Source organism: Stegodyphus dumicola, chromosome 5, assembly GCF_044657685.1.
Source record: "Stegodyphus dumicola isolate Sdum_Otavi_A_Nest chromosome 5, ASM4465768v1".
Taxonomy (NCBI): domain Eukaryota; kingdom Metazoa; phylum Arthropoda; class Arachnida; order Araneae; family Eresidae; genus Stegodyphus; species Stegodyphus dumicola.
The window spans coordinates 191,099,369-191,112,765 of NC_140772.1; the positions used below are offsets into that span (position 1 = coordinate 191,099,369).

At 29.4% G+C, this 13,397-nt stretch overlaps 2 protein-coding genes across 4 annotated transcripts in view; one reads left to right on the forward strand and one right to left on the reverse strand.

Moving 5' to 3' along the window:
- LOC118193857 (choline kinase alpha-like) overlaps nucleotides 1-8,770 on the forward strand; it is a 148,434-nt gene extending 139,664 nt beyond the window's left edge. For both annotated transcript variants that reach the window (XM_085817498.1, XM_085817497.1), the window contains 2 exons: nucleotides 1,093-1,281; nucleotides 3,777-8,770. In XM_085817498.1, the coding sequence (XP_085673624.1) occupies nucleotides 1,093-1,281; nucleotides 3,777-3,860 (273 nt within the window). In that variant the 3' untranslated portion in view covers nucleotides 3,861-8,770. The remainder of the gene's footprint in view (nucleotides 1-1,092; nucleotides 1,282-3,776) is intronic.
- A 2,050-nt stretch (nucleotides 8,771-10,820) lies between these two features.
- LOC118193856 (uncharacterized) overlaps nucleotides 10,821-13,397 on the reverse strand; it is a 70,459-nt gene continuing 67,882 nt past the window's right edge. For both annotated transcript variants that reach the window (XM_085817496.1, XM_035365018.2), the window contains exon 9: nucleotides 10,821-11,914. In XM_085817496.1, the coding sequence (XP_085673622.1) occupies nucleotides 11,663-11,914 (252 nt within the window). In that variant the 3' untranslated portion in view covers nucleotides 10,821-11,662. The remainder of the gene's footprint in view (nucleotides 11,915-13,397) is intronic.

Here is a 13,397-nt window from a genome sequence, read left to right on the forward strand (position 1 = left end):
GGTACAAAATTGGTCAAATAATTTCCAGGAATAATACACAGTTTATAAATAAACTTTTGCATAATGCTTGAAGACAGTTGATTAGTAATAACCTTTTTATAATTAAAAAGCTGGGAATATAAGTATTTATGTTTCTACTTATATTTATATAAAATTCAATAAGTTCTATCTCTGATTTGAAGGATATTTTTTCTCATCATTTAATGTTATCAAAATAGCTGTTGACAAACATGATCACATTAAGCAGTGCCTAATGTATTTTCAAATTTATGGGATCCTGACATCAAGAAAAATGTGATGTATGTGAAAATGGATAAACACTGGTCATGCAACATGAAAAAATATCACAAGCAATAAAATTTTTTCGTGTGTTATGTCCATAAATTGTATAGGTTGATTAAAACTGAATAAAGAGTTTTTGTTGTTGACTTCGGAATTAGTAAAGAGTGATCTATTCCTTCAAACTTTTGCCTGAATGTTTGGTGAGATCTCCGATTTTCATGGGTTGGCCGACTAAATTTCATAATCAAATGTGATGTTTTATTTTCCATTTATGTTTTTAATCCTCTCTCTCTTTTATTTCTCATTATTTAAGTGTTGGCAATTTGTATTCAAGCTAATAACAAATAAAATGACTTTATAATTTCAGACTGGGAATTTTTTTCATCTATTAATTTGGTTTTTCTGTTGTAAATTATATTTTTATACATTCAGTTATGCAGAATTTCCGCATATGCAGAGTTTTCTGGATAGTTAGTTGAGCTTGCATAATGTTCTAATTACTGAGATGAAGGACATGGGTTTCATGGAAATCAAAATTTTCAATGCCATATATAATTATGAGATTTACTCTTTGTGTTTTTCAAATAACTTTTAAAATTTAGTATTAAGTGTACTTTAAAGGATAGTCAGAGACTTTTAAAAATGGTGAGTACTTTTTAATTGAGTGTTGATGTGCATTTGGCATTTAATGTTTTTCCTTATAAGCCTTTCTTTTCCCTTTTTAAAAACGTTTAATATATTTTAATCTCTATTTTCATTTTAAGGAAAATATTAATATGTTAAAGAACATTTTTTATTTTTTAATTTCAGCTAAATTTTGTAAGGTCCTATTTGAGGAACTTTGAAAGTAGCTCCAGTGAGACTGATGTCTCTGATGAAGTAAATAGTGAAGAGCATGTACTTCAAGAAGTTCTTATATTTAACCTTGCTTCTCATTTCTTATGGACTCTGTGGAGCATAGTCAATGCACAAAATTCTCAAATCCAGTTTGGCTATTGGGTAAGTTGTTTTAGTTTGTTTCAATAGTTTAAAGATGGTGCGGAAATTTTTTACGTATGTTAACAGTGATAATGAGCTATAAAAATTAGATATTTTTGCAATAAATAATTGGATAAGCATAAAAGTTTAGTTTTAATTTGAAGAAAATGATCCATTAGATTATAGACACACAATAATGTTTTCAGTACTGGTTTTTCAAAATAATGCGAAAAATTTATATGTAAACTTTTTTTTTTTTTTTTAAGTTGGTCATGTAAATTTAAGCCTTAAATATGTCGGAAAAAGGTGATATACTTTTTTTCCATCAAAAATGGCATTTTGAAATTAAATAAATGCTTTGATCACTGGTAAACTGACAAGTACCTTAACATGAGTATTTTATTATTATTATTGTGTGTGTTATTTTTACCCTCTGTAGACTTTGCATGCCTGTTGTGCTTATTTATCTTTACCTTCCCAATTTATGTTTCGTTTCTTATATAAATAGTAATGATATAAATAGCATATTCTGGTTTAGGAAAAAAAATTGAATATTAGCATGAGAAAAACAGTTGTTTATCAATTTGTAAATTTTATGTAAATACATTTGGTGTCATGATATGATAAACACCACACATGCATACTTCTGAACGGTGCATGCTTTCATAACCTTCCTACAAGACAGAAAGTGGAAATTACCAGAAAATGTCATAATAAGGCTTAGATACATTATGCTGCAAGCCAGCAGAAATATTATGCTGTACACTTTATGTGAATTGTATCCGTTTGTTTGTATTATAATAAACTGTTTTTCCTGCACTACCTATGAATGCTTTATGAAAATGTCCACATCACATCATGTATGCTAATATATCGAAAACCCACCTCACGATGAAAGTATCACAGCTGAGGTCATAGACTCCTCAAAAGTGATTCAAAAATTCTTTCTTGGTGTTGCAACTCAAGCAACACCAAGAAAGAATATGCGTAGCGTTGTGCAAATTGCAGGAGCAAGAATTGCATATGCAGGCTATAAAGGTCAGCCACTTTCCCTTCCTAGGGTTTATAGAGCATTGGAGACTTTAGAAAAAGCATAGAAAGTGCCTCTGAGACGTAGACGTTGGTGAGCTCAATTGGCTCAATACCATCAGTTTACGACTGGGGAACGCAACCGTATTATTGAACTCCATGAACTTGGTTTGTCGCTGCGCACAATAGCCACGAGTATTGGGCACAATTTGAATACCATCCAACATTGTATCACACAATGGATTCGAGGAATGTGTATGTGCTCGTCCAAGAGTAAGTGGTATGCACAGGTGCTGCATGTCGCACAGACCACCGTATTCGCTGATAAATATGGAGTCCTTTTCTCCACATCACGTGACATTCGAAACTGATTGCCTCCAGGAGTAGGTAGATCTGTGTCTACCCAAGCTGTACGCAATACATTGCATGAAGTACACTTACGTTCACGGGTACTAGCCACAGGGGTACCATTGACTGCTGAACAAAAGATTAGACGCCTGGTGTGGTATCAGCGTCGTAGTGCGTGGATGATTGAATGGCATCGGTTTTGTTAACGGATGAATCTCATTTCTGTTTGTGAAGGAATGACAGCCATCGACGGAAATGGCGGTGACCCCGGAGAACGCTATGAAACAGCCTATTTTGCTGAGCGTCACACTGGTCCTGCACCAGGCATTATGGTTTAAGGTGACATAATGTTTGATCACAAGACGCCTCTGGTATACATTAACTGCAGTTTGTTGCACATTAACTGTGACAGTGGGCTGCTATGTGACATAAGTTGTGGAGCCTATCTGTTCTGCCCTAGTTATAGGGTGCACCCAACATGGTATTCCAGCAAGACGATGCCAAGCCGCATGTCGCACAGCGTACTCTTAACAACCTGACCAGATTTACCCTGGTCGGCAGACAATCCAGATCTGAATCCCATCAAAACCCTGTGGAAAGTCATTGGACGTGACATTAACCGAGGACCACGGCTGCAAAACCTGAATGATTTACGTGCATCATGAGATATGGCTTGGCAAAGGCTGCCTCAGGCAACCATCAATGAACGCATTGATAGCATGATTCGCCAGATTGGAGCCTGTATTGCTGCCTGAGGTTGGCACATTAAATACTGAATAAATTGCTTCATAATAATTTTATGTGTCTTTTTAATCATTTGTATATCTATCTCATAACTCTCGATTCTGCAATTTCCTTGACTACGAGCATTCTTTCTTGGTGTTGCAATTTCGCTTTTGAGGAGTGTATAAGTAATTGTGAAACTATACTGAGGGATCGGATCAGTTTTAAATGCCGGTTTGTGGATAGTCAGATTTTGCAGTACTAAAATGCTATAGATCTGCTTTTGTTTTGTTAAATTTTGCAACTAATAAACTAGTATCACTTGAAGGTTTTATTGTAATAAAATATGTTTATTTAAGGATTATGTATGTTTTGATATAAAAAAAAATTAAAGAAAAATTGTTCTTTTATTATAGGAATATGGCAAAGCAAGGTGGGATGCATACTTCAGACACAAAACAGAACTCTTTAAGCAAGGAAAAATTGATTTATTGATTTGAGAGAGCTATTTGCTTCATTATCATTTAAGCCAAGATTCCATATGAAAGGAGAACCAACTGTACATAAATTATTTATTCCAGATTTTCTAGTTGTATTTTGTGATGTTAAAAATTTTGTACAGATTGTTTCTGCATTTAAAACTCGTACTAGGAATATATTTTCTCAGATTTGTGTGTCAATGATATGGTGCAAGTGTTCATCATATGGTATAATTTCATACACAAAATGGAAAAGGGGAGCTTAGTTACATCAGGCTGTGAATAACCATCTTAGTTTTTGTTTAATTGTCCTTCTTGTTATGAAGAAAAAATTTAATTTCTGTTGCATTTAATGATGAAATCTCTCATTGTGCAATTTTATTTTAGAAACAGTTTGTTATTCACCATAATTTTGTTATTTAGCTGTTATATGTGATATTTTATTAATGTATGTATTTTTGGCAGGGACATTTTCAGCATGTAATAGATGTTAAAATGGTTTTATTCTAATGTTTGCTTGGTGACCAATTTTTGTATGTGATATTTTGCTATTCTTCCCAGGTCTTCATAGAATTTATGCAATTTTGAATGTAAGGAAAATGTGCATACTTCATTTTATAAATATACTGCCTTGTTTTGATGTCATTTAAATCTGTTATTATTCAAATCAAAATATTCAGATGTAAATTAAATTGCAAGTGAGGGATTTTTAAGCATCTATTTCATATAATTGTATTTATATAAAGTGTTTTATAAAATATAACCTAATAAAAATTATTTCATTTTATTTTATTAATGTTAATGAAATGTGCTTCTTGAATATTTGTAGATAAGCCTATATTTTTTTTACTTGGGTATTTTATTTAATTCTTTGCTAGTCCTTGTTGTTAGTTCCATTTAAAAAAATACAGGTAAAATCCCCCCTTCCCGAAAGATATTGTTAACTGAAGAGGCTGTTAAGGTGATAAAAATGACTAATTTGAAAAATTGTTTGTTGCGGTTGTATTAATGTTAATCAATATTATATGTAAAACTGGTATTACCAGGAATGAGATTGTATTATGTTACTCTGAAAATATGTTTAATAACATTATTGCTTGTAAAGGATAGATTGAGAGGTGCTTTTCCAAACAGAATATGTGAAAACAAAATATAGGGAATGACATTAAGATTGATGCATGAAACGAACATTTGTGTTGTTCTTTAAAAACCTCTTGTATATAAATTGCATAAACTTAAGTTACATATTCAGCACCGAAATTAAAATTGATCATCAATTATCATAAGAAACTGATTTATATTCATTTGAGTCTTAATGAGCTAAAGCATGCAGCTGAAATTTTAACATACATAGAAGTAATTATTTCAAGAAACATCAACGAAAATAATTGTTTAACTTAAGGAATTTAATTTAGGTACATGGTTTATTGCTATTAAAGAAAGCATTAATAGGAGTTTTTTGATGGCCAGTATTCACAAGATAAAAAGTTGGAAAGAAAATTTTATATAAGATCAAATGCATTATTACTTTTTAATTATATGGATTATATTTTTTTTATCAAAGAATTAAGAATCTGGGCTAATTAAAATTTGTTTGTTAATGGATAATATTTAATTTACATTCAGCTGCATAATCCATGGGAATTGTATTAAGAAAGAAAAATACTAAGCTATTTATGTAGCAGCCAATTACTTAATTATTTTGAAAGAGATATATATTTATGGGATATAATTTATAACAGAGTAATTGATAAAGAGGTTTTGGGAAGTCTTTTTATGTTCTAATTTTTAGTGAATTAAATATATATGAAAAACTTTCAAATAAAATTTTACTGTCATTTTCTGATTTGAGGTTTTGTTGAAATATACCATGGAAATTTTTGTCTTTTCTGTGTATATACAACATGTAACAAATATTGCTTTTAATATGCTTCTCTTTTATAATTCACTTTAATTAATAATGTATTCAAGAGTATTAGTCAGGTTGCTAGAGATTGTGCTTGGAATATGTAATACTTAAAAACTAATGTTAAACTTTTTTATTTTTTGAAACAAGTAAACATGTCTTAGTTAATATTATAATGTTTGATATTAATTATAATGTGAATCTTGTACTCAGCTACTTTGTCTAACAATTCTAAAAAAATTTAATAATTTAGGGAAGTTCATTAAACCTGGACTTTTATGTCACACTTATTCACTTTCCTGTTTGATTATGTATAGTGCTTTTTGCTTTTTTAAACCTGCCAAAATCTATGCAATAAGTCAAATTTGGTCTGAGCGAAAATTGGTGGTGAAATAAAATATAACTAAATTATCATAATTTCCTTTTGTATTTTTAAAAGCTTTAATATTTTACCAGGAATTTGTTCAGATACTTTACTGAACACTTCTCTATATTTAAATGAAGAAAGTAAAATTATATTGTATCCGTTTTTCTTTTCAGGAAGCATGCAAATAATACAGAGTGATAGCTTACTTTTAATCCTAGTCAGTGATGTCATGCTTGCGAACAGCATTAAATTTGTACTAAGCAGAAGTATTTTCAGAAATGCTTGACTTTCTTTAGGTTGCTAATTTTCATCCGCAACTCAAATTTCTCTACAAAATTGCTAATTGTTTGTCTCAGCTCAAACCTTGTTTTGTAAGAGCTTCCTCAACAAACTTATGAATGGTTTTTTAACCAGTTGCATTGTTCTAATTTGTTTCAGACTTAAAAATGAATATTGTACAAGATTATCTACTTTCAGGAATGAATGATTTTTGGCAATTTAGCAATTTATTATTCATTGGAAAAAAAAAAATGATACATCTTGGAGACTTAACATCTTTTCATAGTCACTGTGCAATAAAAATATCTAGTCTTAAAATGAGTAGTTTCACAAGCACATTTTTACTCTTCCTTGCTTAGTGATTTAAAAGTAATTCATTTTGAATACGTGAACCAAAGTGCTATTCCCAAACACTGGAAAGATTTCTTATGAAAGACAGAACTTAGCCACTCAACAATCAGTTATTTCTATCTGAGCATATGAAATTTTAAATTGGGGGGGGGGGATGATTTTAGTTTGATTTAGAAAATTGTTAACCTATGCACTTTCTGATGAAAATATTGTTACTTATTTTTTTAATTACCACATGTATTAATTTGCCATTTATATTCATTGTAAGTTTAAATTTTGGAACTTTTTTATTTATTTATCAAGAAGTGTTCTTGTTGCAAGTATAATGCTTGATTTTGCAGTATGTATAGAGACAGTAGCAATACATAAAAAGCAAAAGGTATAAATTTTATTTTTCTTCCCTAAAAAAAGTTTAAATTAATGCTCAAATCTACCTGAATTTAAAAAGCAGAAAACTGCATTGTATATTAAGAATTATGAACAGACATGGAATTAAAAGGCATTATCAACTTAATTTTATAACAAACAATCTGTTATCACAAGAGAAAAATTAACAGTGACAATGTATTTCATGATAGTCAGCCTTGATGTTTGAATGACTTTCAATGATTGCATAAGTGTTAGTTTGCAATTGAAAAGTGACTTATTTAAAATCATTTCAAAAAATTTTGAAATAAAAGAAGGGGTAGTAAATTTTAAACACCTCTACCGAGTTAAAACATTAAACTTATTATTCTAAAGTTAAAATTAGATGCATTTGATTTAAAATGTGTTAACAGCAATATGAAATTTATAAATGGTATGTTTTGTTAAAATATACAGTGTAATAATATATTATGTTCAGATCATCTAAACATACATATTTGTGTATATTTCTGTACACACAAAATAAAATGTTTATGAAACAATCTATTTATTTTTAGATGCAAAACTACTTAGCTTGTTACTGAGCCATTAATGATCAAAGTATTCTGATACACTGCATATGCGCAAGATAAAAATTCTATGGATTTCTTTTCTTATAATTGCCTGATCAGGAATTGTTCACTCTATTCAACTTCAAATTTATATGAAACCAAAATCCTTAATGAGCATTAAGGTGGTAAATTCCACTTGTAGCAGTAATCTCATTTCCACTAGATGGAAGAAGCACAGTGAGTGGTACTCCTATGTACTTTTTGGCAGTAGTTAGTTTGATTTAATAATTCTTCAAAAAATTTTGAAAAATTCACTTAATTACTAAAATGAATCTAAGACATTTAGCTTTGGTATTCACTTTTAATATGTATTTCACGTAATTTAATCTAATAAAGATTTTATAACTTAAAAATTTTAATTTCTTTAAAACTTTATAACATCTTCGTTACAAATAATCCCTAAAACAATGCAGCTAAAAATATGTTTCAAATTTCATGCAGAAGACAGATTTAGTTTTTTCTAACATATGCTATTTATGTACTAAAATAGGAGTTTCATGTCTTTGTAAATTAAAATTCAATGCTTCCAGTTTTTCAACATATCAAACATATAAATGCAGAAGTAAGGTTTTTTTATGTTATTTTTAAATGAACTGTTTGTTTCACTTATATGAACTGATTTTTTATTATGAATGTGTAGAAAGAACACTGAATTGTGGAATTTGGTCGTAATACATTTTACAAAAGTTGAAGAATTGTTGGTATGTAATATAATTAAAAATTTTTCATGTGTAACATTTGCTATGTAATTCAGAACATGTTCACCGTAAGTTACTCTGCAAATGCTAATTTTGTATTTTTAACTGTATATAGAATTTATATAACAGTAATTATGTGCCTTAAATGTAGCAATTGGCAGGTGTCTCTATCTATCTTTACAAAATTTTGCCAACTACATAAATGCTTTATTATGTAATTTTAATTTGTTTTTATTTAAACATTGAAATAAATCTGTGATGTATTTGTTTTCCTTTGGCTTCCACAGGAAAAGGTGAAAACTGTATAAAATTTGCCCACATTAGTAAAAGAATAAAGTTGATTTTTTATAATATTTGTTTATATATTATGATTTTTACATTAAGGGATTTTTTTAATTAAATGAAAGCTCATTTTGATTGTAGTAAGTTTTCAGAACTATTTCTCTTTATTGTACTCATATTAATCTGATTTAATTCTAATGGCCTGTTTAAGATATATTGTTGTATAGCAAATAAGCGCTAGTGATAGAACATTTTATTTTTGCCCGTTTCATGTTGATAACTTTCAATAACTTTACAGCACAAAATTGAAGTGAATCTGATAAAGCTACTATGATTTGCTTAATCAATATAGCTTTAATTATAGAAATTATAATGCAATTTTCAGTTACCAGCAGTTGATAACTTATGGTGGGTTGTAACGCCCTTCACTTTAATGAATTTTCAATAGAAAACTGATATGCATTTAAATAGTCTGAAACAATTACATGGGAGAAGGCTCTTATCATGAAAAAATATAACAGAGGACAAATGTAATTAATTTTTAAATAATCACAATAGCATTATCTAGTTAATTTTTCAGAATTAAAATCCTAAATCACCATGATGGAAAGGGATATTTTAAAATATGGCAAAAAAAAAAAAATAAATAAATAAATAAAAATAAAAATGTTTCATTTTGATGTTATTTCTTAAATATAATTTTAATATATTATCATTTTTAAGATATTTATCAGTGTCATTATGTTTGTAAAAAAATGGTCAAAAGATTCACAAATCTCTGAATAAAAAATTTTGTAAACAAACTGATCTTGAAAATCACCAAAATATTCATAAATTGCCAAATTTAGTATCATATAATAAAAAAACTGGTTCCGAAAAAGAAAAATTGTTTGACTTAATATTTTATGAACTCTTCTTTCATAAAAAAGAAATTATTTTGAAATGTTGATGTTTCAATTGAGCCAGGGCCTCGTGACTAAATTTCGAGTATTCACCACTTATATTGAGAAGTAGGAAAAAATTCAAATGTTAACCCATCACATATATATTTGTGAATGCATCACCGAAATATTGTCTTCAGAAATGCTAATTCAAAATGGCAGATGAGTAAAATTAAGGACCTTTTGCTGATTTTGGCTGAAATTAAGGACCCTGAAGGACGAAAAATTTTTTCCATGCGTACTAACCCTGTTTTAAGGATCGTACTAATCCTGTTTTAGACATAACATTTTCTTTGGATGTAAAAATATTGCTCACTATACAAGTTTTGTTTTTTCTACAATATTTGCTTTATAAATAATTCTGAATTATACTAATTTATTTAGCTTCATACTGAATTTGTAAATGTTTTTAAAATCCCTTTTTTTTTAGACTATGCAAAATGATAAATCAATGTTTACCTAACATAATGACATACACAGAAGACTTGAAAACTTTTAACTGTGGGCAGTCCTTTCATTTGGTTGGATTTTTCCTCCTTTTCCCATCTTAAAGAAACTGAAATACATATTTTTCATCCTCATTTGAATATAATGCTTTTTGACGCTGCTACAACTAATGTGATAATGTAAATGATTAACAATATGGTTTGCCAACTACAAGAGATATAAAATATTCTTACAAATTTACTTATATGCTAAAATAGAGCGCAGCCAAAGGAGATACAGAAAACAATTGATGAGTACTTTGTTTTAAACAGCTGTTTCATTTACAGGCTTAAAGATAAATTGCATGTCGGTGAGCTTTGCATTTGTGCAGGTAGCATGCCATTCAAAATCTGTATCAAGAATGATGATTTACAGCTGTAAAATGCTTTTAATGGCTGCTCGGTAAGCACTGTCTTACTTAAGCATTTTCACACATGCGTTCTATAAACAAAATCTGCTTATTTTAATCCTCTTTATCTCCCTTTACATATCTCTGAATCATCTTACACATTCATATATATATGTGCATAGAATTAACCATAACTTTTTATCTGGAAGGATGCCATTTCAGTTCATTATTCAGCTACTTTAATGTAAATATTAGATGTTATAGATATATATTTTAACTTCATTGCAAATACATTTCAAATGCAACATTTTTAGAATTATTTCTATACATTAAATAAAACTACTAGAAAGTTTTTTTCTTTTATTACACACATAATAAATAAGCAAAAGATAAAAACTATAAACAGTGCAATAAAATTTTTGCATTTTTATCAAAATTTTGTAAAAATGTCAATTTTTTTTTAAATATGGGATAAAAAATTATATAGTGCAGCAATCCAATTCAAAATAAAAAAAAATTCCAATATTCTTTTTGATTGGAATACACTTAAATTTACTTATTTACAGATCACATACAAAATGGGCTGCAATTTTGTATTTCAAATTACATTTTGAAAATAAATATGATGAAAACAAAATTCTATGATCCATTATGTATTTGTAAAGATACATAACTGGATAATAGATAACATCTTAAAAGTAGATCTGCATCTTCTGTTTCCATTGAAAATTAAATATTATATATCAAAGACACAAAAACATGGAGTCTACTTTTACTCCATTGTCTAGGAATGCAATATACATAATATGAAATGGTTCTACATGAGATTCATATTTTGAACTTTTTTTTTGGGGGGGGCGACAAAAATTCACATTAGAACTTAAAGCTGAAAAATATTCATCATTAAATTCTAATTTTAGGTCATAGGTTTGAAGAACATTTTAAGCATTCATTATGTCTTACAAAAAATTTAGAAACAGAACCATGCATGTACTTTATAATGTGCCAATATTAAATGCAATTTTAAAAGCACATTATTCAGCCTAAATTTTACATCTTGGAACTTTGATTACAAAAAATTGCTGATAAATGCTTAAAAGTCAAATGTACTGCAGATTTACAAAGCATGACTGTTACAAATGTTTCAAGATCAATCATGAATACTGATTGTCAAATTGTAAAACAGATTATGCAAGTCGAACATTCTTAGTTGTTGATGATGATGATGATGCATTTACGTCTCCTGCTTCTAGAGCTAAAGTTACTTCATCAGGATATGAATCGGTATTATTGCCATTGTTCAGTCGCTGTCGGCACACAGGTGTAGATCGGGGAGTTTGAGGAGACTGTCCTTCCTTTTGTGGCCCACAGCACGTCTGGGCTGTGCAATTAGTACTAGCAGGACAATCAAGGATGCAGTTTTCTTCTTTTTCTTGATACTAGTGATTTATACAAGAGCCAAATGCTCAAAAATACATTTATCTACATAACATGCCACATATAAAATAAAATAATTACCTAACAAAAATAAAACTGAAAGAACTATCAAATATAAAACTGGTCATCTAAAAAATAATCTACTTTTCTTATATATTACAGTACAAAGTCCAAAATCCGAACGTCCATTATCCGGAATAATCTAAAATCTGAACCTCAAAATCAACAACATTTTACTAACAAAAATAAAACTGAAAGAACTATCAAATATAAAACTGGTTATCTAAAAAATAATCTACTTTTCTTATATATTACAGTACAAAGTCCAAAATCCGAACGTCCATTATCCAGAATAATCCAAAATCTGAACCTCAAAATCAACATTTTTCTAGTAGGCTTTACGCATGCACATTTGATTACCCCCTTTTATTCATAACAAAACATCTGGAGAGTCCCGATTCTTAATTTCACTTTGACACTAAATAAAATAACATGTTATTGAACAATCATTTTAGCATAAATTTCTACGATCAGTAAGTTGGCTCTGTTGCTGTGTATCTACTTGGCACACATCTCAAACTGAAACATTCAACATAGATAATCATTGATATGACAGCAACCTGGCAAATCATTATTTATTGTACTTTCCTTTCATCACCGCATGTTTTTTTTTCGAAACATGACAATTTGAGTAATGACTCATGTAGCAATGCCTAAACAATTTTTTATTTTAGTAATTGAATAATAGAGGAGTATGGTAACTTTTTACATTGACATTATGCTTGGAGATGATTACATATTTATGTTATATGCGCTTTTTAGCGCATGTTGATGAGGAAAAATTTACCAAAAATTTCTTTCCATACACTCAAAATAGATTTTGTTCATGATACTCATAGACCCAAAGATTACATTTAGCGCTATTTGAATTAAGAATAACTGGTTTGTTATTCACATAAACCCAGAACCAGCACCAGGGCTTGTATGGGCGCACCGAGTCGCAGAATTTAGGAACCATAGAGACTGCATCAGGCGGTAAGATATCTAGCGCCGGCCCTCAAGAAGGCTTAAGTATATGTGGGAATTTATTTATTCAGAACTCTGATAAGCCTTAAGCATGTGCAAGAAATAGACATAAGTTTAATAAATAATTAAACTAATACAATTCAGGCTTAATTGTCTCAGTGTGCGATAAAAGCAAGATAAAATTTAACAGAACAACTTGTGGTTAGTCGCCAAGCTCATGATGCATAGCCAAATATGTATAGTGAAGGATAGCTAAATTTGATGATGATAACCGCTAATTTTAAAGGTTTTTGGATATCGCAAAACAAAGGTGAAGTTTTCCAATTAACGGATTTTGTAAAAAAAAATGTGGAGAAGCGGTAATAAATGAAGAAGGGAAAAAAAAAGTTTTCATCGTGATGACAATGCTTCTCAATCATCAATCAATTAATGAATGGTGAAATCTGTAGTATGGTTCTA